Raw genomic sequence first — 25,648 nt, 5'->3', positions numbered from 1 at the left:
TGTTTTCGGTTCATAATTGGGCTCATCTCCGGATTCGTTCTCGTGTTCTGTACTGTCTTTGATTTCACTGGACAAAGCACTGAAATTCCTTTGTCTTGGCTGTATCTTTTTCTTCTGGAGGTCTCAGCCTCCTCTCGAGCCTTCTTCCGTTGGATCTTGTTAAATAGCACTTTCTCTTGGCTACCAAATGTTGCAACACGATCGGTCTTCATTGATTTCAAGAATTCTCTATCTTCAGGATTCTTTATCATACTTTCAGCATTTGCCGGCCAAATTTGTAAAGTTTTTCTCCAGCTCTGTCTTCATCTGATCCAATTTTTACACTGAACTCTGCACTTCTACACTTCTGCAAATTATTATTATTATTTTTTGATCTCTTTCATCTTCCTATTATTTTTCAAAGCTTCAGTATCTTCTTGCAGCCCTTCCGCTTGGAGAGCATTGGAATATTTGCCTTTTCATAGAGGGTGTTCATGTGTTCGGCATCACAGGCAGTGATGTCAGGGCCGGCTCGCTCAGTTTTGCGCGAAAAGTAGTAATCTGCCCATGACCTTGGAGCACTGAAGTCAACCTCTCCTCCATGTTAGTGCACCCTGGAAACTAACACCTTGCTTTGTTAGGCTGACGAGGCTCTGGCTGAGGAAAGGAAAACCCCAAAAATAAACCGACCACAGAGGGTCCAACAACCCACTCGGTTCAAAATTGTTGTTTTGGAAACTCCAAGTGAAACTCAAATATCAACTCATACTGGTCATGGTTGTGGTGAGGTGACGGTCCAAATCTCAGAGGATGATATGTTTGTGGATAGTACGGTGCTTCTGGAGCAAAGCCGAAAGGATGTCCAGCGGCTTTCAACGTCAATAACCAGACCAAAAGAAATAACTAATATAGGATGCTGGAATGTAAAAACACCATACACAATTGGTAAATCCGTTCAAATTGCTAATGAGATGGCTAGATACGATATTTATATTTTAGGGATGAGTGAATGCAGGTGGACAGGGTATGGAAAAGTCAAGTTGAATTCTGGAGTAGTATTCTTTTTTTTTTTCCAAGGAGAGAAGATTATGAACACTAGGGTGTTTCTGGAGCCCTCATAGAGTCCTCAAATAGAATCCAACAAAACAAAACACAAATTAACTTCTACCTTGTCTTAAAATGTTCAATTAGTGAAAATAACCTCTGAAATTTAAATGAAATCAGTTGTTTCGGGGGTCCACCGGTAGCCCGAAGTTGGAGGTCTCTGTCCTCTACTATGTGCATACGGCAGCTATTCAAATAGAATCCATTCATGAATGTAACATATATTAGCTCCCTTCAGTGTTTATTCTACATATTAGTGCTATGTTCTAATATGATGATGGAAGGATGGAGAGCTAGTGTGCTGAATACCATAACCCTGCAGTTAGATCTTCACAGAGATGATTATCATGAGTTTGTTGAGCTGTGTCTTGTGTTTTTGGGTGGTAATGACACAATAAACTTCAAGCGACCTGGAGCTCTTCACAAAGCCCGATGGATGGCAAAGCTGTTATATTCCATTAAGATTTGTTTGTTGGAAGCTGCAATTAACCAACTCCCCCCCAGGAACAATTACAACAAAACACGAGCTGCCAAAAGTGAAGGACTTTTGCTGCCATTGTCTACAGCTCCTGGTGGATTACATGTAATTCTGCTGTCAATGCACCTTGGAATGACTTGAAGCTGCATCACACTCTGCTAATGTACGAAGCTGTGAATCCCGAGGTTTCCATAAGTGCAGTCAGAGCATTTCAACGCCATCTCTGGTACCTCAATGCAGAGATGGTACCTCTCGCACTCTTCAGTAACAAAGTACCACAAGAGGAGAAACGGGCACTATCTGATAGACTGTTGACTGTTAAACCTCCACAGGTTATACACACACCATGTGACCGTTTTGGCACTGGGTTTGGGAAGCCCAAGTTCCTTAAGGCCCAGTCACACCTTGACATTTTAGCCAGCAATGGCAACGTATCAAAATGTATGTAAAACGCTGGCTTGCGCTGTACTTTTGATGTTTTTTTTTTTAAAGTTTCGGACGTATTCATAACGAGTTGGTCGTATGCATAACATATTAGTAACGGACACAGAACGTTTCGTTGTCTTATAGATAACTTATACCAACGAATGCTTCGCCTGTTGTCAGCGTTCACAACCTATGCCCAACGATAGTCTAACTTATGCATAGCGCGCTGCACGTGTCGCCGACGATCACGTGGCGTAGCCTATTAAAAGGGATGATTGAAATCGCACAATGATTCAAATCATAACCGCGGGAGAAATGGAAGTGTCAACATCGCAGTCACACCTTGGCGATCTTGTCAGCATATGCCGACCTCTGAAAAATGCGTCTAAAACGCTGGCGCACGTCGAATACGGTATGGGTAAGTTTGGTATACGTGAATAGAACGCTAAAGTATGCTATCATACGTCGTAGTAAGTGGAGTACTACTTGAAATTTTAAACGTGTTAAAAATTTTACGACGTACTTGCTGTTTGTCTCACACGTTCCGCATGCGATGGGAATAAGTTGTACGCACGATATGCGATTGTTGGCACACGTCGACAAAAGTTACTTGTAAGTTACTCATAAATTGAAACACGTCGAGGTAATGGTTTGCGTCAGTGTTCCAGACTCCCTGTTTTTTTTTTTTATTATTTTTTTTTTTTTTCTTTGGTATGACTGTGATGCTGACACTTCGATTTCTAGTGCGGTTATAATATAATATAATTAATAGGCTGCCGCTCAACGATTTAAATCGTAGCCTCAATAGAAATCGAAGTGTCAACATCACAGTCATACCGAAGAAAAAAAAAACAAAGAAAAAACCAGGGAGTCTGGAACACTGACGCTAACCATTACCTTGACGTGTTTCGACTTATGAGTAACTTACAAATAACGTGTGTGGATGTGTGTCAACGATCGCGTAACGTGCCCACAACACGTTACTCATAGGTTAGAAATAAGTTTCGGGTATGCTAAACATTTCCTCGACGTGGTTCGACTTATGAGTAATTTACAAGTAACGTGTGTCTGTGTGTCAACGATTGCATAACGTGCCTCCAACTTCTGGCCAGCGTAGCGGAACTTGTGAATCATACGCTGGCATAAGTCGTAAAATTTCAAGCATGCTAAAATTTGAGGACAACCTCAAAGTACAACGATGAAAGCCAGCGTACTACGACGTATGACTGTTTTTCAGCGTGCTCTCAATGTTTCCAAAACTTACCCATAACGTATTCGACGTGTGCCAGCGTTTTAGACAAATTTTTCAAAAATCGGCATAGGCTGGCTAAAACGTCAAGGTGTGACTGGGCCTTTACAGGCATCAATCGGTCCACTACACTTGCTGATTTAGTCAGCCAAGATTCTTGGTTCACTTCAAATTCTAGAGATAGACCATGAGTTTCTTGCAGACGGTGTTGGAAGCTGGTCAAACTCTGCTGCATACCAAGCTTCTGTTGATGTTGATGCCATGAATGTGGTAAATGTGCTGAGCGTGGAGTAAAACTGAGTTTGAACTTTCTTTCAGCCAAAACTGAAGAACGTTATCAAAATATGTTACAAGTTGTGGAGCAAGACAGAAAACAAACGTCAAACCTGCGCAAGCTGAAATCTACAAATGACAATTAGCATGAGACTCGGTGTGTTGTGAAATTTGACACCTTTGATATGAACTCTGAACTACTGCAATATGAGGTACCAAGATTCAAACTGTGGATTTTCAATTCGTTCATTACACTGGTCTGCGTCATTTCAGAGGTCTAGGTTTTCTCAATGGTTCTTGTATGCTTTTTGCATGCTGAATTTAGAAATGTGTCTCATTTCGCTCAATCAGGTCAAGTTTTTATACTATCTCAATTTTAAGGAAAAAAAAAAAATCAAAATTGTTGTTTTTTTTTATTAGCATTTTTTAAATTCAAAATCAGACTTGCATTGACAGAAAATGTACAAACTATATATAAAATGACGCACAAGTACCGTTAATATGAAATTCAACATTAAAAAGACGAAGGAAAACAATCAATGCGGAATAAATGGATTTCGCAAAGATTTTCGTCCGTGTTTCGCATCTGTAACATCTCTCTTGAGGCACCAACAGTAGTCTGCAAGCATGTTGACATCCCATCGGCCCTGGTACCTCTCTTCCATCACTCGAATATCCTGGTGAAACCGTTCTTGCTCCTCACTGACATCACCTCAGTTTTCTGGAAAGTAGTCTAAATGTGAGCTGAGAAAATGCATCTTTATGGACATGTGTGCACCAAGAGCCTGGAAGCTCTGCAGGAGCCCTTCCACAACACATTCATACTCTGGACTTCGGTGATTGCCCAGAAAGTTCGTCACAATGGATTTGAATGAGAGCCAGGCATTCCTCTCATTGCTCTCCATACTTTCGTCGAATTTAGGATCTTTCATAAGCTCCCTGATCTGAGGGCAATCAAAAATGCCTGCTTTCAGTTTGGCCTCACTTGCGCGAGGAAATTTCTTGTTCAGGAAAGCGAAAGCTCGACCTTCTTTGTTCAGTACTTTGACAAAATTATTCACAAGTCCGAGCTTGATGTGCAGTGGCGGAAGTAGAATCTTCTGAGGATTCACAAGAGCGTGTAACACAACGTTGTGGGAACCTGGTTCCAGGCCAGATCTTTTTGGCCAGTTGCGTTGTACATTGTGCTGTTTGTCTGCTCGGCTGTCCCACAGACAGAGAAAGCAGGGGTATTTGGTGTAGCCGCCTTGGAGACCCAGCACCATGGACACAACCTATAAATAATAAAGAACACACATTTGTTTTAAAACTTGTTATTCCAGTTTATTTAAAAAATATATTTTAATCCATGTTAAGAATATTTCAATAAATAAATAAAGTAGAAAAATATATGTAACTCGGTTGACACCAACATACCTTTGGGTCTCCGCAAATCATCAAATTGTGATCTTTGTACTTCAAAGCAGTTAGCAAATGCTCCATGTTACGATAGTTCTCAGTCATCTGTACCGAGTGACCCACCGGAACAGACGTGATCTTGTTGCCATTGAAGTGTAGTACTGCTTTCAATCTTCTACTTGAGGAGTCGATGAAGAGCCGCCATTCTGTAGGATCTTACGCTAAACCCATAGCTCAGGTGTGCAAATTAACGGCCGCCCGGTCACCAATGACGCCTAACTTTTGTGCTGGGTGGGTGCACAATACTGCCTTACCTGCCTGGCTGGTGAATCACCGGTGATTCCTGTTATTTTGTACAATTTGTACTAGCTTCTCGACTAGTTTTCTCAACTAGAACTACTGTTTTTGTCCGCAAAAAATCCGTAGAAATCACCGGTAATTCTGCAGCGGCCATTTTGTCTGTTTTCATCTCGTTCCAAATCACGCGTGATTGCGCGAGATTTGACGGTTTGGCGCGATTCGGGTGCATTTTCTCATGCCCAGGCAGTGTTGTGCACAAAAGCGATAATCTGATAACAGATAATTATCGAAGTTAACTTTTTTATCAGACTATTGGAAGTTAACTTCCATCTATCGTTATTGGACCAGTTAACTTCCGATAACTCAATTTTTTTTTTTTTTTAATTAGTCTAATGTCCGTTAATTTTTTTGTCCGATAACATTTTAATCGTTTCCGGGTCGCATTTCGCCAAACTCATTATCAATGTGGAGAAAAATGTACATGATTATAGATTACTTGTTTTACAAGATAATGCTGAATCAGGCCGCCGCGTGAAGAAAAATGGAAGGAGAGGGCGGAGGAAGAAGAAGAAGCCTTGCAATGGCGTCTTTCTCAGCCATGCGGCTGCTAGGCTCTGCAGGTACTAGTTTCGGTCAAGGTTGGGAAACTTACAGATCGGTTAATTCAAACACAAGGACGGTCTAACCTTTGGCAGAGCGACGGACAATTGGACATGAGTGTTGAGGCATGGCGATAACGTCGCGCCATGTTTGTAACTGTTCTCGGTGTGTTTGTCAGTGCCTCTCATTTTTGAATTAACGGTGCCTTCCTGTTTGTGTGCGCAGCGTTCCGTGGACTTATTCCCATTGCTCTTTCGGTAAGAAATGGACATTAATTTGTTTGTTGGATTCACATTGTGTCCTTGACCCGTCCCGTTAACCCCCCAGTGCATGTTGGACTCCGTCCGGTTAAACGTGCTGTGTGTGACGAATCATAGACTCTAAGAAGACGCAAAATGCTTATTTTAATCTTGGGATTAGCATAAATAAGCCTTTTCTATGGGTTTTGGAGGTTTTTCCTTGTTTTTTTTTGAATCCTTGTTAAAAAGTAGTTATCGTTATCGGATTATCGTAAAGTTCCGATAACTTTGTATTATAATTATCGTTATCGAAGTTAACTTTTTGGGTATCCATGCCCAACACTATGCCCAGGTTTGTTAAATGAGTGAATTTGGGTGAATGAGTGAGTTTCATGGGTGAGGTAAGGTGAATGAGTGAGTTTGAGGCTTTTGGGTTAATGAGTGAGTTAGATGAATGAGTGAGTTTGATGGGTGAGGTTGGGTGAATGAGTGAGTTTGATGGGTGAGGTTAGGTGGATAAGTGAGTTTATATGTGATGTTGGGTGGACGAGTAGTACCCCCACCATTGGCCATCACCCAAACCCCCCCCTCTAACCCATAGTCCATCAGCCACAACCCCCCCCCCCCCCATCGTCCATCAGCCACAACCACCCCATCACCCACAAAAATACCCCCCCAACACTACTCACAACCCCCTGCCCCCATCACCCACACAAAAAGGTGCCCCCCCATCACCCACACAAAAAAGGTGCCCCCCCCATCACCTACAACCTCCTCCTCCCTGCATCATCCCCCCACCCCCACCCCACTCATCAAACTCACTCATCCACCCAACCGCCTCCATCAAACTCACTCATTCTGCAAACCTCCTCCATTAGACCATGTGGAGGTACTCCCTATTACCTTCAGAAAATGATTTTCGTTGTGCAGATCACGAATCTGAATGAAATTTGGCATACTTAAAGAATTTTAGACGTTGAGTCCAAATCCACTTGTTTCCACGTCGAGGATGTGACACAATTGATCATTTTTAGCAATTAAAGATACACCGAACATTAAAGCACGATTTTGACACAGATTTTGCTGACTGGCAGGGTCTCCTCGCAGCCATCAAACTTACAGACTGGTCTCCTATCACTACTTTCTCAAACATCAACTCATCCTGGGAATTCTTTCAAAGAAACTTGCTCTCCCTCATGCACAGATTTATCCCCTCTCGTGTTCAGTTGTCCTACCCTTCCTCCCGCCCTTGGTTTACTGAAGCTTGTGGCGAGGCAGTTGTCCTGAAACAACTTGCCTTTGCCTCATGGAAAGCAAACCCAACTGAGGGCAATCTCAGTTCTTTCCACAAAGCTCGGAACAAGTGTGTATCTACCCTCAGGAGAGCCAGAAAACAACATCTTTCTCATCTCAAGTCTGAACTCTCAAACCTCTCTCCCTCCTCAAAATCCTGGTGGCGTTTAATCAAATCTGTTTCTGGTGTATGTTCCCCCTCCATCCCCTCCCTTACCTCAAATGGCCGCACTGCTGATACCACACGTGATAAAGCTGAATGTCTAAACTCGGTGTTTGCAGCTAAATCTTGTGTCCTAAATCCATCACTTTCTCTACCCACTTTACCCAGTCGCACCCAACTGTCCCTGGACTCTGTATCCTTTTCTCCTGACAAGGTGGAGAGCTTGCTTTCAAACCTCGAGTCAGATTCTGCAACCGGTCCAGACGGCATCAGCCCACGTGTCCTCAAAGCCTGCTCTTCTGCTCTTGCTTACCCTCTCTCTGTTCAATTCACCCTCTCATTTGCCCAAGGTCATCTGCCATCTGCTTGGAAATCTGCTAACATCACTGCCCTGCATAAAAAGGTGCAAAAACAGATCCCTGTAACAACAGACCAATCAGCCTTCTCCCAATCATCAGCAAGGTTATGGAATCCATCATCACTTCAGACATGAAATCCTTCCTCTTCTCCAATGGCTTGATTTCCAATCATCAATTTGGTTTCAGACCAGGTCACTCTACCCTGGATATGCTGCTTCTGCTCTCCCATCAATGGATGGAGGTCCTTAATGCCAGACAGGAAATCCGAGCCGTATCCCTGGACATATCACGTGCTTTTCACACAGTCTGGCACCCTGCACGACTCACCAAACTCTCTTCCCATGGTATTCAAGGCCATCTCCACTCATGGCTCGCAGACTTCCTCTCTTGTCGCAGTCAACGTGTGGCCCTAAATGGAGTTCTTTCATCCCCTCTTCCTGTGCAAGCTGGAGTTCCTCAAGGTGGTGTTCTGGGCCCTGTTCTTTTTTCTGGTTTTCATCAATGATCTCACACTCTCTGGAAAATCCTCTATTTCTCTTTGCCGACGACTCCACCCTCTGCCGTACCATCTGTCATCCCTCAGACCGGCAAGCAGCAGCTTCTTCGCTCACTACAGATCTGGATAAAATCACAAACTGGTCCAACACGTGGAACATGTCTTTCAATCCAGACAAATCTCACACTCTCACTATGTCTCTTCGAAAGGACCGTTTAGAAAACCCCCCCATCCACTTTCTCAACAATCCTCTGGAAGAAGTCTTTTCTTTCAAGCTTCTGGGTCTCACTATCTGCCATGACCTTTCCTGGTAAATTCACATTTCCAACCTCGCCTCAAAAGCCAGTCGCCGACTGGGAATCCTCCGTCGTGCAAAGTCCTTCCTCGGCCCTCTTGAGCTCCTGACCACTTACAAAGCTTTTGTCCGTAGCCTGATGGAGTACTGCTCTCCCCTCTGGGCTGGTGCTCCTGCCTCCCACCTTTCTCGGCTTCACGCTGTCGAAACCAGGGCATTTAAGATCATCGGCATCTCCCGCAATGAAGCTGAGTCTTTGGGCCTCTCACTCAATCACCACAGGTTGCTCGGTGGTCTTTCTGTCTTCTACCGACTCCTCTCCAGCCTTGCCCCCCCCTGCTCTCTCTGCGATTTGTCCCCACCACATTTCAAACAGGGCGCTCAAGGTCCGCCAACAACCCCCTTCTGGTAAAACTACCAAAATCACGAATCAGTGCTCATCTTCACTCTTTCATTCCCCTTTTTTCCCGCCTTTGGAATAAACTTCCTCACTCTATTCTTTCCCATTCTTCCCTCCAGGCTTTCAAAACAGCTGTTCACCACCACCTCTTATCTTCCCCCATCCAAATCCTCGATCTTTTCTACCCCCAATAATCCACCCAAGCCCACTTCCTTCAATTCCCCTGCTTTCCTTCCTGAAAGTCCCTGTAATATCCATCTTCTCTTCGCCATGTTCCCCGTCCCATCCCCATCCCTCTCCCTTCCACAGTTCACCTAATGTGTCTTTTCCCCACTGTTTTGTCCCTTCCACTCCTGCCCCTCTTGTCTCATGCCCCCTTGCTGTGAGTTGTGTGTTCGCTCTCATACGAGCCTCGACAATGTATACAAAAAAAAAAAAATGAAGAATCAAGGTTAGACTGATATGTACGTCAAAGAAAACTCTTGTGAAGTCTTAATATGATACAATATGTTTATACAGAGCCCTATTCACTGTGATTAAAGATGTTTATAATTAAAGGTCGTAAACCAAAGCAGTTACATATTTTTACCGGCCGAAAACGTCTGGACCGACCAGACAGGCCTTCGAGTTGACCAAGGCATCTTTTTGCTTGAAAGGCAGCCACACTGGCTATTAAAGGTAGTTACATTGACTATTAAAGACAATTACAGTGCCGATTCGACAGTAACACTGGCTCATGGATTAAATCAAAGACACTGCGCAACTCAGCCTGATGAAAAGTAGAAATGCCACAAGAGGATTACTGTCTTAGAACTCCAGTATTTCTTGCTCTGAAGCGGTTGCTGAACTCGGCTCTTGACTGCTGCTATTACAAAACTCAAGTCCACTATTACATGCTAACCAACCTGAATACTACTGTGTAGTAGATCACCACAGAAAAAGCAGTGTGACACCCGCATTCACAGTTCGTCGTCGGAATCATCGTCAGTTCTGCTTTCATCATCCATAAGTTCTATTTCTGCACCGGTCTGTTAATCATTGGTGCAGTTTTGACACCCACAGCACTCTGTGCAGGACAGTCCTTTTGACCGGCAAGAACACTGGTTGGTCTCGCATTTCGTCTTCTTGCAATTACATTTCGTCACTTCTAACAGTTCCTTCGGCGCTGGTGGTTTGCTCAGCCAGTGAACAGTCAGTGCTCCGTTGCGTTCCACCCATCCGTGAAATGTAGGAGAAGGGGCTTCTATAAACCTCTCAGTCGTGCGGTGGTGGATCACAGACTGATAGTTCACTCTTTTGCAATGCAGCATCAGAGCGTCGCTTGTAGGCGGCAACTTCTGTTCTCCCAGCGACTGGCTGCAGAATAGCTTGTAGCGAGCCTCATCCACACTCTTCATGGTCAGCTGCTTGCACATGGCGCAGACGAATTGTTCCAGGTCGTGAATGATATTCTGATCTAGCGTGAATTCTCGATCAATGCTCCCGAAACAGGTGATGAGATGGGGACCCTTCATCATCAAGTCAAATGGCCTTGTTTTGCCCTTACCGTGGAATGCACTGGTGATATCACTTCCCGTGAAATTGTGCAAACCTATCAACGCATCGCAGACAGAACTTTCCAGGGCATTACTCGGCTTCCTAATGTCAACGACGATAATGTCCCTGGGACTTCCTGTGACCAGATGGAAATTTCGTGCCCGAATCGACTTTGAGTGAGCCAATGCCAACACAAACACATCGGTGTCAAAACTCTCGATGCGCACCGACTCTTCATTCTGTCCCGCGTGAGCGACATGTAGTAGGAGCTTCGTGTCAGCTTCTTTGTGGTCACATTCAAGTTCAGGTACTGACGACACAGTCATGACACCATTGGACGCCTTGATTTTCTCACATTTGCCGGCATGACTGATGTACAACAGCATGTCACCCAGTTTTTATGGAGAGATGTTTCTCATCCACGATTCAACGATGAATTCTATCAACGCCTCTTTGTTGGCTCCGCTCAGGAGATAATTGGCCCACTGTTTTGGAAGGGCTTGATCACGTCCGTAGATGGTTCGCACCTGAAAATCGCCCACCCTGCCCACTCGTCTGGCGTGCTCCAAGCACTTGATGCTGATACTTGGGGAAGTATCAAACACCACGTCCAGTCTCGAAGATTGGTTATGTCGTGCTTTGGCCACTACGATGTTCAGCACCATCTCTTCCAGTTTGCCGAAAGTGTTAGGCAGTGAACCAGTCTTTATCGCCTGAATAACGGCCATTCCATCCACAATTGTTGCACCTTGGATAGGCCGAGCGTCCACACGGCAATTGGCCCACAGTTTCAGTATATGGTTGCGGAGTTTGGCTTTGTCCGTCTTCGCAATCAAACAATCACGGATGCCAGCGGGAAAGATATGTTCGCCAGTGGGTATGCGAGCAGATCGTGGAGTGTTACATTGCTTTTCTCGCCAATTAAATCAACAGCAATCGTGTGAAAAGACGACATTCATTCGCAATTTCAACCTTCGGCGTTTGCTGGTGGGGAGTCGCCGACTTGCCTCGCACCTTCGAGAAAGTTGCCAATTTGGCCTTCGAAATCGGACTGAAGAATGGGACCTCACCCAAGAGAAGCCGATCACGCATGAATTGCACGATGGCATTCTCTCCCTTGACATACGCGTTCATCAAGTCCGCGGAAGTGGCTGGCGGTGCGATGACACCTGAACTAATATTGACCAGTTCAAGATGAGTGTGGGAGAAAGGGTTAATCATTTGAAGTACTGTGTCCATCACTTGTACCACCACTGCTTCGTTTTTCTTCGAGCTCGACACATCCAAATCCTTTCTCGTTCGGGGCTCGTCGTGGATACCCGCCATGGACTCGCATTTCCTTGCGATTTCCGCACGTGCTGGTTGGGACAGGATCAACTTCTTCACAGCTGTGCTTTTCTGAGTGGAACCAATGATGTCTCCACTGGTCTTGCTGTCCCTATTTAAAGTCTGCTCTATGATCTGATCACACGCAACACGACTAAATCCATAACGAGTATGCCGTTGGGCAGTCCATTTGCCGTCCATGAACGCTTGATAGGTGTCTGGGTGGGAGTGCTCTAGCCCGGCTATTTCCAGCCAGTAAACGGGTAAGTACATTGCATAGTTTAGGTGATCGTACGCAAAGTACCAGGGCATTGACGCTCTCGTGATCGCAAGGTGTTTCGGCCAGTTCGAAGTAAGAGTTGCCCGTATAAGCTCTAGTGCTAGCTCCACCATTTCCAAGTCGGGCCATGTAATGTACACACTTTGTTTGTTCAGGTCATCCCTCACCATGAGTGCTCCCGAGTATAGAACATGTAAATTGAGGTCTGAGTCACCCTGCTGTGGACCCTGGCTGGCTTCATCCTCTGTAGTTGACTCTGTTTCTGTTGTGGAGCTACTGTCTACAACAGCAGCCTGAGCAATGGAATCAATATCAATGTCCTTCATGTACACCACTTCGCTCTCAGACATTTTTGGTGGACGATAGAAAATCATGTCTGGGTACCGTTCCTGCAGTCTTTTCTTCAGTCTTGTTGCCTGGTAGTCGGCTTTATCCTGACTTTCACATACTCTGAGTAGGTCATTGAACATCTCACACAACTTCTTCATATGTATAGATTGCTTTCCATCAGTGAGTCTTACCTGGATTACTTTATCACAGAAAATGTCAAATATTGAGTCATAGTTCGCTTTCTGAGTTTGGAGTTTACTTTCACTCTGTCTGTGGTATGTCATTCACATACTCATAATAACATTTATGGTGATAACAAACTGCCAGCGCCACACAGTCTTTATCCTTTATAGTTGTCATTATTCTCACATCACGTTCATCTCTCCTCTGCTCAGCAGTTTCCCTCAGCTTTCCTCCATCCTGTGTTTCTGCCAGGGACAACTGATCACGTTGAGATTTTCCTTTGACAAGGATGAATTGGTCTTTTTTCTGGCATGTGACACATTCTTGGCAGTACACCAGCTGATTTGCCAGCCACCCTTCCTACAGAGGTTCGAGGGATTTTCTATGTATTTTGTGGCATGAGTGCCCCTCTTCTTCGAGTCCGCCCACCACCTCACTGGCTCTAGCAGAAACTGCAGTAGTCCTGGCTTCTGATTTCCTTTTCCTGGCTTCAATGCGTTTTATATGATCCTTGTTGCAAAACGACGCATAGCAGAACCGGTGACAGCCGGCATCCGCAGGAGGATCAGTCATTGGCAGCAGTTTCATAATTTGATCAGCCAGCAAATGGCATTTGTTGATAGTTTCACTATCTGTGGCGTCGCACCAAGCCTTCGCACACTCGCATACCTTACGCCAGCTCTTATCCGTGAATTGCGTCACTTTCTCATCATCCTCCCCGCCCAAGTGTATGAAACAACGCATATTTAGTTGTTGAAAGACCAAAAATCACTCAATCACATGACAACCATGGGCGCCGCCATCTTGATTTGTTGTTTCCTGGTCCTTTCCTCCGTGATTACAAGCACGCCACGCCCACTTCACGGCGGTAATTTCAAATGGTAATAACTGTCAGTGTGTCAACTTGTGCATATGGAAACGAGTACGAATTTCAATGGTGTGTTCTCATGAATGTACAGGGTGAATTTTGTTTAGATTGGTGATCTGCACAACGAAACTGAACGAACCAACTCACCTCCACATGACCTACATTAAACTCATTCATCCAACCAACCTCACTCATCAAATTCACTTATCAAACTCTCTCATCCAACCAACCTCACTCATCAAACTCTCTCATCCAACCAACCTCACTCATCAAACTCTCTCATCCAACCAACCTCACTCATCAAACTCTCTCATCCAACCAACCTCACTCATCAAACTCTCTCATCCAACCAACCTCACTCATCAAACTCTCTCATCAAACTCTCTCATCCAACCAACCTCGCTCATCCAACCAACCTCGCTCATCCAACCAACCTCGCTCATCCAACCAACCTCGCTCATCCAACCAACCTCGCTCATCCAACCAACCTCGCTCATCCAACCAACCTCGCTCATCCAACCAACCTCGCTCATCCAACCAACCTCGCTCATCCAACCAACCTCGCTCATCCAACCAACCTCGCTCATCCAACCAACCTCGCTCATCCAACCAACCTCGCTCATCCAACCAACCTCGCTCATCCAACCAACCTCGCTCATCCAACCAACCTCGCTCATCCAACCAACCTCGCTCATCCAACCAACCTCGCTCATCAAACTCACTCATGTGAGTATATTAAAAGTGTATCAAATTTGTGCCTTTTGTCTATTTTATCGGGCCGGTAGAAATTCTGCTGGACCGGTAACTTTTTCTAGTCACCGGCCCTGCTGGCCGGTGGATAAAAATGTTAATTTGCATCCCTGTAGCTGCAATGAGGCCGGTGATGTTGCTTCAGTAAACCAGAGAAACTTCATCATCCGAACTAAAATATTCTCGAAACTCTTCTTCACGGCAGCTGTACCAGGAGAATGTAGTTTCAGGAGCTAACAGACAATTTTCACGAAGTCCTGACCCTAGCAACTGAGCAGATTATTTGGACACACAAATCTCGTGTCAAATCGTTCAACTCCTCTTGGCTAAAGAGTTTGGGTTGACTTGTCTCGCCCGTAGGTTGATATGTACCAGATATGTCACCATCTTCAATTTGTTCATCGGAATCGGACGCCGAATGTCTGCAATTTTCGGGCGGTGCTGGAATTGGAATTCCTGGTCCATGAGGCACTGGTTTAATGGCAGATGGCACGTCTGGATACTTTAAGTGTTGCTTGTTTTTTTCGATTTATGCCTAAAATGAAAGAGATAGACATACCGTCAAGGGGGTGACATGATGTATATAGTTAAACAACTTAGAATGTTTGGGAATTTATTAAACATAAAGTTAAACTCAAAATTGATAAACTCACATTGTAGGTTTGTCATACAGAAATAACTCATTAGTACGATCTCTTTTTCCCTCCACACCATTGGGATACCAAAAGGCAGACACTCAATCTTCTTGTGGCTCCAGCACCGCAGACTCTCAACGCACGTTTTGCAGCATATGTGAGGGGCAAAGGCTTTGTCCTGGTCACCAAGTTTCATTCCAAAGTATGCGTGATAGCTTTTCCTTACAAAACTTGTGATATTAGACATGGTCACTTGACCACAGATATAGCAGAACTTGTTTGGGTCATTCTTGCACTTTCGATTCATCGTGAATCACAGTAATGTTATAGTAAGGAGGACACTACGCAGGACGTGCTGCCGTTCACGTGCAACTAAGTGGACAGCTCACACCAGCCTGAGCCATGCAGCTGCTGGAGCGACTGAAGTTGGGTGTTGCCAGAAACAACGATTTATCTATTTTTCTGAAATTGAAATAAAAGTAATTGAGAAGGCACTTTCTTCCACATTAAGTGTACTTGTGTGTCATTATAATGTAGAGTTTCTACATTTTCTGCCAATGGAAGTCTGATTTTGAATAAAAAAAATGCGAATTAAAAAACAATTTGGAATATTTTTTTTCCTTAAAATTGAGATAGCATAAAAACTTGACCTGATTGAGCGAAATTAGATACATTTCTGAATTCAGCATGCAAAAAACATATAGGTGCCGTTGAGAAAACCGAGACCTCTGAAAAAAATATTTCAAATGCAGCCCAGTGTTATTGAAGTGCTTTAATACATGTTACTGGTTCTCTCAAAATTTGAAACATAGACATTTTTGACTTGCACTGCCTTTTGTTCGGTTTCTATGACTCAAATATAGAAATGGTAGCCAATTTATAATATAAGCTCCAATGTAATTAATAAAACACTAGCATATACCTGTGCTCCACACGGAGTTGAATGGGTGGCAAAAGGTGGATGAGGCATAATAGTTGAAGTGATGGGAAGCTGGGGAGGGTGTCATTAGGGATGTGATGCACTATGGTTACCTTTCCTTAGTTTTCTAAAGGACCTCCCTGTAGATGACATTTTGGGTGAGTGTCTTGTTGCTGAATAGTCATTGTGAGGAATTATTGTCCAGTTTGATAGATATATAGGAGTAACCTCTTGCACGTGAAAATGCAGCATATAGTTGGCCGTGGGGGAACACGGGCTGGGAGGTATAGTCTGAGTTTGTCAAATGTTTGTCCCTGGGATTTATTTATGGTCATCGAGTATGCGAGTCTGACTGGAAATTGCATCCTCTGCAGTGTGACTGGAAGGTTGGCATCTGATGGGGCAAGTTTAACATGATATAGGCCTAGCCCGAGACTGAACAGGAGCAGTGGAGGGTGACCGAGAATCAGAATGCAAATTTCAATGAATGGCATTTTTTGGCGCACATCCGACGATCGAACACCGCTGGACGCTTTAATTTGAAGATCACACACTCAAGACACAACACTGGTAATGATGGTGGTTGAGAAACGTCAAATTACGCGCTGACGTTTACAGAAATAATTTTTTTTTTAATAAATCTTTACTTTAAATACAATGTTTCTTGTTACATTTTTTTGTGTCAAATTCACCTTCTGAGGTAGTCGGCATGTGCAGAAAAGGGTTTTACATTGTAGACACTGTTTTCTAGCAGTGGCATTACGCCTCTTGGTGGTGACGGTCTGTTGACGACAGACATAATGATGTCAGCGAATGACCGATGATGTCATGACGGAATTACGCCTCTCAGCGGTGACGTCACACGTCGCCATGCAAATGAACGTAAAAATTAGAAAATCGCCCAAAATTCCCAAACGTGTCTGTCTGGTACGATCTCACATAGCCCATGTTGTTCATTAGACCACAGAGCACCCGCATGCCGAAAGTGGCGACAATCCGTCCGGCAGTTTTGGAGGAGATACCTTAAATTACACGCAGACGTTAACAGAAATAATATATAGATAAGGCAGCTATTTTTTTAATTATGTCAATATCTATCAAATAGCTGCCTCATGCTTAATTTTGTGGATATGAACAGTGACATGATTAAACATAACCTTAAATCGGGCAAATATGCAGAATGATTATACAGGAGCTATTATTCTTCAGAGCAACTCATTGCATAAATATAGCTGCCTTTTGCATAAAATAATAAACTTGTGATACAGTTTTGATTGGCTCGTGGACCCCCGAGACAATAATTGATTTCAACCAAATTTTGTATGAGTGGTCTAATTAGGAAGTGGAACAAACTGAGGATAGGTAGAAGTTTAATGCAATTTTTTTTTTAATCATGGGGCTTCAGAAGCACCCCAATGAACACCATCATGGAGTTGCAATTGTGATGCCCAAGAAGGTTGAGCAATCACTCATTGAATGTGAACTGATTAATGAAAGGATAATATATGCCAGATTCTTCTCTAAATATGTGAAGCTTTCTGTGATTCAAGTTTATGCACCCACTAATGATGTAAGTGAGTTGGGCAAAGAAAGCTATGAGCAATTGCAATCGGTGGCCGACGGGGTATACAAACACGACTTATTGATAATAGGGGGAGATAGCAGCGAGGGATATGAGCGGGTCATTGGAAGTCATGGACTGGGTGATGGAAATAAAAATGGAGAAAAGCTTATCAAATTTTGTAGACTCAGTAATCTTGTGATAACTGGCATAATTTCCTCACATATGATACATAAACAAGCATGGACCTCACCAGGAGGAAAGACAAAACCAGCTAGACCATGTTATGGTAAACAAACAATATAGGACATCGATAATGTACACTCGACGTGATGGGTGCGGATAATGGGAGGATGAAAGATATACGCCATTACAAAGACTTTCCGGAATGAAAGAAGCAAAACTGTTAATGTAGTAAGATAAGACCATAAATCTACTAATAGAAGAAACAGCCAAGAAAGAAAGGAGGGGAGAATATTTTGAAGAAATCTTAAATCGACCAATACCTGATAATCCCATAACAGAAGAGGAGTGCGATCATGTTGTGGAAGAATTCAGCACAAGTTACATTTCAAAAACAAATTAGAACAGCAATAAAAAAGATGAATGGTAAATGTGGAGGCAAGGATGGAATTACAGCGGCAGATATACACAAAACAGCGGAATGGCTTGACAACTTGTTTCGAGCAATTTGGGACAAAGGGGAAGTACCTAAAGGGTGGAAGCAGGGGTTAATTGTAAAATACCAAAGAAAAGCAATCTTCCAGAATGTGGAAATTGGAGAGGAATTTAAGATCTGGTCCAGGTAAGTATTTGGAAGAGTGCTGATGGACAGAATTAGAGATCGAGTTGACAAGTTGAGGGATGAGCAAGCAATGTTAAGAATAGGTGGAATCTCAGTTGAGCAAATCTTTATTTTGCGAACATAATTGAGCAGGTAGCAGTGGCAGGCAACCCTATACATTATTTTTATGGACTTTTAAAAAGCCTTCGACTCCGTGCACCGAGAAAGCCTTTGGAAGAACATGGCTAGTTATGTAATCCTTTGCAAAATTATCAGAATGGTCCAGATCTTGTGAGGATGGTGATGGTGAAGGTGCAGTGCTGGGGGGGGGGGGGATATCGGTGGTTCTTCGTTAAAAACAGTGAAGCAACGAGATGTTTTATCCAGTTTTATATCCTTGCTAGTAGTAGACTAGATAATGAGGAAAACAACAGATGGCAACAACATGGTTTGGGTGGAAGTTTACAACCAAACTCTCGGACTTGGACTTTGCTGACATTGTCCTTTTGTCATCTATTTGCATCAAAAACCGGACTCAAAATAAACAAGAAAACAACAGGTTTTGAGGATAAATAGTAAAAGCAACAACAATTCCAATTGGAGACCAGCATCTAAATTAAGTTGATAAGTAGACCTATCTGGGGGCCATCGTCAATAAACGAGGAGGGGAAGAAGATATTAGGAACAGAAGTTGTAAAGCCATGGTATCACTCATGAAACTCAAGCATTTATACATTGAAAACCAAATTGAGATTATTTTCCACATTTATGTTCAAATGTCTGCATAGAATATTAAAAATCAGATGGCCATACATCTTCTCAAATGAAGAAGTGCTCAAAAGAACCAAAGTAATGAAGTGAAAACCAGGAGCTCAGCTTCTGCCGCAGTTCTGGCACGTCCAAATCCAAATATCTGTGCCTTCTGATTGTTTGCGTTTGACCCCATTACCTGCCTTTTTCTAACTTTTGGGCCATTTTCTGACATACCTTTATCCATCACTTTGTCATCACTTGTCAACGAGAAAGATAAAAAAAGCAAGTTTACAATCAAATTGTAACATTTCTGAAAACGAAAGTGATATTCCTGAGGTTGGATACCAGCACTGAAACTGAAAAATTGTAGGACCATCCTAGTTGTCATACCTGGCCCTTGGTTGTTTTTACAATGTTTTGGCAGTTCTGCACCAACCTGGTCAATGGTGTAACATCAAAATCTGGGGAAATTTGGAATGCTGGAAATTTCAAACATATAGTGCCCTCCCTCCACCCCCCCCCCTTTTCCACAAACAATGATCCAAATCTATTCATACTTCACAGGTATGATTTTTAGGTCATCTCGTTTCTCGAAGAGATGAACTTGTAAAGTGGGTCGTGATGTCCAGATGTCTGTCCATTCAGTCATCCGTTTACTTTTTGCTGCTCCTCCCTTATCACCCTCCTGATTGTTGGACTACAAAACAGTAGCCCCCACAATCGCCCTGGCTTCAATTTACTTTATTTTTGTTTGTTGTTTTTTTTTTTTTTCCTGATTTTGGGGTGTGGAAGGTGGGGTTAGTCCCCACCAATGGCCCAGTCCCCTCTACAATCACCCTGTAGACCCCCTTGATCGCATATTTTGTTGCGGTCAATCCACTTTGATACATTACGGTTGATGAAGGTTCTGGTCAAGTTTTTCATCAAAATTGTGTGTGGTTTTGGAGAAGTGAGCAAATACCTATTTTGGGAGAGGGGTCAAAAATAACCCACAGTAAACCCTATTAATGAGTGCAGATTTTGATGCGATCAACACACCTTCGTTGGGCATCAGATATGAAGGTTATGGCCAAGTTTAATCAAAATCGTTTGTTTGGTTCAAGTGGTCATGACTGAAGTGTTTACTGATTGACTGACTTCCCTCACATACAGACACTGATTGATCACATAAGCTCACCTGACTAAAATCCAGGTGAGATTAAAAAACGTGTGAAATATTTGTACAATCAAGTTTCAACACTTATTTACCAAGTGCTCAATATTACCTCCCCCTCTGTTCTTGACATTTTCTTATACGTAGCAACAGGTTGTGCATCACTTTCTAAAGGGTGCCTTGTGTCACTCCTGTGATCTGAGTAATTGCATCCATCAAATATGCAGTCATGGTTGGTTTAAACTGAAATGCTCTCCCTTTGAATAGTCCCTATTGAAAAAAATAGTTCAGTGGTGACCAGTCAGGGGATCCATGGGGAGGGGGACGGCATAGGAATTCAGTTCTGTTGACTTAGGCGATTTGAAAATTTTCCTTCAACCAACTCTGACTTGTCTTTGGGCAACAGCCTTGAAATCTGTGTGAAGAGCTCATGATGATTAATTCTGGAAGACTTTTCTACCGGATTGAAAGGATGGAGGTGAATGTTGTTTGGACTTGAATGGCAAGAAAAGAAAAAGGGCTTCGGGTACACTCCTCGCACCTTGGAGGGACAGGGTTTGGTGGAGATGTGTGGAAGGAGGTGCAAGATGAGAATAGAGCTGTTTTAAAAAAAATAAAAATAATGCTGCAAGGTCGTCTTTGATGTGTAGCATTTGTTGAGGGTGTTGCTATGCTTTTGATGCAATTCCCTCGAGTTAGGTGGGGGAGATTTGTAATTTGGCCGAGATGCCAGTGATGGCTTGCATATTCTTCATGAAGTACACAGTGGCATATTTAATGTCCACCAACTGATGCTGGAAGATGGGACCCTCAGTTTATTGTCCATCTGAAGGACAGCACACACATTGATGCCTTGTTCCGCTTGCTGTCCATACCAGGTTGATAGATTGGAGCTGGGGCGAGATTCAAACTCAGCGTCGACCTGAGGTGAGTGTACTTGCCTCGACCATCCTGCCAGTTTTGCCACAGTGTCACCAACCTGTTTGTGTTGATCAAGAAGTGGACTCGGCTTCCTAAAAGGAGATTCCAATGATTGAGCACCTTGAATTCCATGTCCTCAAGGGATGAGACTATCGGGGTGGGGCAATATGTGAAGCAGAAACCCTGTTTTCGACAGTAGAACATCATTTTCCATGACACATTTGATAGACATTGCACCATTATAAACTGAGGATGACAATTACCTGGCCCTTCCTTTTTTTGTTGTTGTCGTTTTGAATGATTAAAAATATATATATTTTCACCTGTATTACTATCATTATTCATTTTGCAAGTACAACTGTACTAATTATTTCCCTCATGCTTCAAAATAGGATATTGTAATCGTCCCCATCTGTCTGTCCGTCATGCTCTCCTCGTAATTGGTTCTGGAGAAATTCACCAAATTTAGTTATGATCCTAATCTCTCAATCGTTGTGCTTCATGGCAAAGTAGGTGCCTGTCATTTTTGGTCTTCAGCCTTGGTGAGGGGTCAAAATGTTAAATATGAAAAAATGCAATTATGGGAATTTTTTTTTAAACACATGAATATGCGGAGGAATGGTATGAGCATTTGAGATTTTGTGAGATTTTTTAAACACTTTTTTTTTCTTTTTCCATGAAACTATTTGCAATCAACATTGGGGGATTCATGAAATATGTCACGATTTTATTTTTTATCTTTTTGATTTGATGCCTCTGGTTCATGCCTCAGTGAGTGTGACTTTAGGTCAAAACAGATTATTATTATTATTTAAACAAAATTTGATATTGGGATGTTTGTCAGAACTTTTTGCCATCTTTAGAATTAAACGTTGGCTGAAGGCTTGGAATTGTAGTCGCATACTTTTTCTCTTCTGTTGAACCAACATCCCATTTTCTGTTCATTTGTGGAATAGTTTTGGATGATTTATTTCACTACCTATGTTTGTACTTGTGGGATTATTTTGGTAAGCATGCTTACGTTTTTGCTTTTGTTTTGATGCAACCAGCTATTTACCATTTGATCAATATTTGTTTGTTACTTGCCTAATTATTTTGCCATTCCTTCTGCCTTCACAGTGATCGATCTGATTCAAGCGCGTCAAAGGTAGTATGTTATCCAAGTTTATTTTTCCTTTCTCTTGATTTCTTTTTATTGCACTTCAAATCTACATCACACCTACTATGTTATTTAGCACGTTGTCGTATTTTCTTTTATTTTTTTCGCCTTGTATAATGAAGTAGTTTCCTGGTATTGCATTCAAGTTTGCAAAAATGTGACAACCACCTGGTTTTCTATTTTCTTGCTCTGGTGCATTGTTGTTGCTGCAAGATACAGTGTTGGGTAGTTTATTTCTCCACAAACACAGGTTCCATTTTTGTCATGTATAACTTTGTGATTGCCTGCTGCATTCCTGTGTATTTGTGATGGTGAAAGTGATTTATAAAAAAAAAAAATTATTTTAAATAAAGGCGTTTGCAGTTGAGTAATTGTTCGACGACTCGTGTATATCCTTTTCGCCTAATATGGGGAGGAATGGTGTGGACATTTTTTATTTTTTATTTTTTCAATGTAAAATATATTGTACAGCTCATAAAGGGCAGTATGATGTTTTGCACAGGGTGGTTGTTGATTAAATCCAGAGCACATTTTCCTTGTACTTCATATTTGTGAAAATACAGCGCATGGTTCTTTCCGTCAACAATCGTTCAGGGATTTAATTGCTTCTCCGGAAGTTTTGTTTTAGCTGATGAGGTTGTCTATTTTTGTCATTCTGGATTTGTTTACCCAATGCATGACATGTGAAATAAAATCAATAGCCATACTCCTTCAAGGCACTTTTTGTGTCCTGGATTATTTAAGCTGACAGATCAACTTCGTAATATGTTCACATGGTACTACATTGTTGTGGAGGTAATGCATTGTTCCTCATGTAATGATCAGATTGTTACGTGGTGTTGCTGATTTGTAAAATAGCTGAGATAAAAGCCATTCTTGATTGGGTTAACATGTAATGGAGCTTTTGTGAGATGCATGCATTTCACAAAACTGACTTCCTTTCATGACTTAATTTTTTTTTTTCCTTTGGCCATTTTGGATAAACCGTGCTGTTTTTAAGCCACAATCTGCATTTTGATAACCGTTCACTGCTTCGTCTTAAACGCTCGTATTATAATCCGGAATGCATTGCCATCAAAGACAATAAAGTTATTTGAAATATATTGAAGATGTCTCATTTTTAAATATTATGAATGCGAGATGTTTCAAATGCATTCTGAAGCAATACAACTCGGTCATCCCAATTTCCTTGTGCATGATAGTGTCTTGAAGGAATGTAATTTCTTTTTTTAAACTTGAAAGGACTTTGTGATGCTGTAATTGTGTTGCTTCAGTCCAGTTTCTCTTCTTGTTTTTTTATTTTATTTTATCTTCCTTTTCTTCCTTCCTTCCTCTACCTCAGTGGTGGAGTTTATCGTGTTTTTTGTTGCTATTGAACAAATGGTTACAAAAATAGAAAGTAGAGTTCAGCTGTGACTTTTGAAATAGAAAGTTAATTAGCATAATTAGGTACATGCATGAAACAGTGCTAATTTGTTCATCTTTGGGGTGAAAATCAAGATCTGCCATTCTTACATGTCAACTCCTGTACTTCGTCTACTCAAGAACACCCCTAATTAGCACTAATTACCATGTTAATTAGTATGGTTGAGTACAAAGATGGAATTCAGGCCAAAATGTCTATCAGACCACCCTGTCCATGGATTGGCCATTCTTAAGTGTCAACTCGTGCACCTAGTCCACTTAAGAACTGGGATAAAATGAATGAATTATATATGAATATAAAATTGATATTGAATATAAAATATTGATATGAATATAAAAACATATAATTATATACATTATATATGTGAAAACAGAGTTTAATAAAATTTGAAACAAAATTGCAACATGGATTCCATGCGTTCACTGTAGTTTGATTGTATTGATGACATTAAAGAAGTCACAGGTAGCAACTGGTTGTTGTGCATCGTGTTCCTTAATCATCTTCTGTTCAGTCTGACTCGTCATCCGATGAGACGGCCATGTTCTGCTCTTCGATACTTTCATCACCATTGAGCTCATCTTCCTCTGTAACCAGGGTGTCTTGCATCTGGCTTTTCATGCCAAATTGGCTGATAATATCCATTGTCAAAGTCCCAACCATTTGATTCCATAGGGTGCTGTTGGATTTCGGCGATATCAGCATTCAGCCACATGTGAGCAACAAATGATACACCTTTCATATGTGGAATGGCACTTGCGTTTATGCCCTTAAGTTTCTCCTTGGGGTTCTTTGCTGTCGACTTTGGTCCATAGCCCTTTTTAAACACCTTGTACCGATAACCATTGAGTGTCACATTGCTGGTGTCCTTTGCCCCATACATGATTGTCTTGAAAGTTTGCAGGGTCTTTCGAGTTTTTTTGACTCGGTTCTGTTTCGGTCGCCAGGCTTTGGAATGCTTTCTGTGCCTTTTTATTCTTTTCCAGCTTACCAAATGGTTTGACTTTGCCTTTGCGAACAAATGCCGCAGTGTAGTCACTACCTGTGAACGCGTGGGATCCTGGCAATGCTGCACATATCTGAGGTCCAAGTAACTCGTCGATGGCGGTAATGCTGATATATCTATGGTTATTCTTGGCTCCAGGACCAACATCCATCCACAAGGGTGACTGAAACTTGCTTCAGTGATACAACATGACGATTGCTATGTCTGTATCTGACGCACGAATGACTATGTCCCCTTGTTTCTTAGTACTGTCCACAGATCTTGCATGGAGACATATCTTAGTATCTGCCTCTTCGTGGTTGTTTCTAAGGTATTCAACGGAATCACGTCTGAACTCCATCGACAACTTCGTAGTGATAGCATTCTCCGGGAATGTCAAGATAGAGCTGACGGCTTCTGATTATCTGTTTGTATGCCTGGTCTTGCCATTCTCTCACTAGGAACTTGGGGAGCTGTCTCTTAAATGACCTTGATTTCAGGGCATTGCTTCGATCTTTCGGTCGTTTTTGTTCTGGGCCAGTTATCAAAAACTCGCGGTCATCTGCTCCTCTCCTTCCCCGTTCCATGTCTTTCAAAGATGGCTGTGGGTAATCATCGAAGACTAGATGAACTTCCCCACTCGACAACGCCACTGTTTGAATCAATATGCTTCTTGCGAGACCCCCATAGGTGGCTGGCTTATTTGGTGGTAGGGAATGGGGAAGAAATGGGCCATCGATAATGCAAGCACGTTTGAATGCAGGACTGCATTCGGCATCATTCACCTTTGACTCCAGTAATTTGAAGAGAGCACTTTTTCTGTTTTTGCCATAGTTCCATCTGTACTGCACATTGACAAAGGGACTGGTGTGAGTGGATATTCAAAAATGAACGGCAAGTCCAGATTCCTTTTGGTGGCTGGTACGACAAGGTGGCCCATCAGATCTCTTGTACCTTTCAGCTCCGATATTTTCTTGTTTTCTGTTCTTCAGTTCTTTGCACATCCATCTGAAAAGGTCTTCAGTTTTGC

The 25,648-nt window shown here is 42.5% G+C and overlaps 1 protein-coding gene across 1 annotated transcript in view; it reads left to right on the top strand.

Annotated features, from left to right (window-relative positions):
- RBBP6 (RB binding protein 6, ubiquitin ligase) overlaps nt 1-25,648 on the top strand; it is a 102,574-nt gene that overhangs the window by 15,976 nt on the left and 60,950 nt on the right. Inside the window, exon 3 of the mRNA XM_085887466.1 lies at nt 22,171-22,198. Within this exon, the coding sequence (XP_085743592.1) occupies nt 22,171-22,198 (28 nt within the window). The remainder of the gene's footprint in view (nt 1-22,170; nt 22,199-25,648) is intronic.

Source organism: Eptatretus burgeri, chromosome 1 (genome assembly GCF_056783735.1).
Source record: "Eptatretus burgeri isolate ZD-2024b chromosome 1, Ebu_testis_v1, whole genome shotgun sequence".
NCBI lineage: Eukaryota > Metazoa > Chordata > Myxini > Myxiniformes > Myxinidae > Eptatretus > Eptatretus burgeri.
This window is presented reverse-complemented; position numbering and strand designations above follow the sequence as displayed.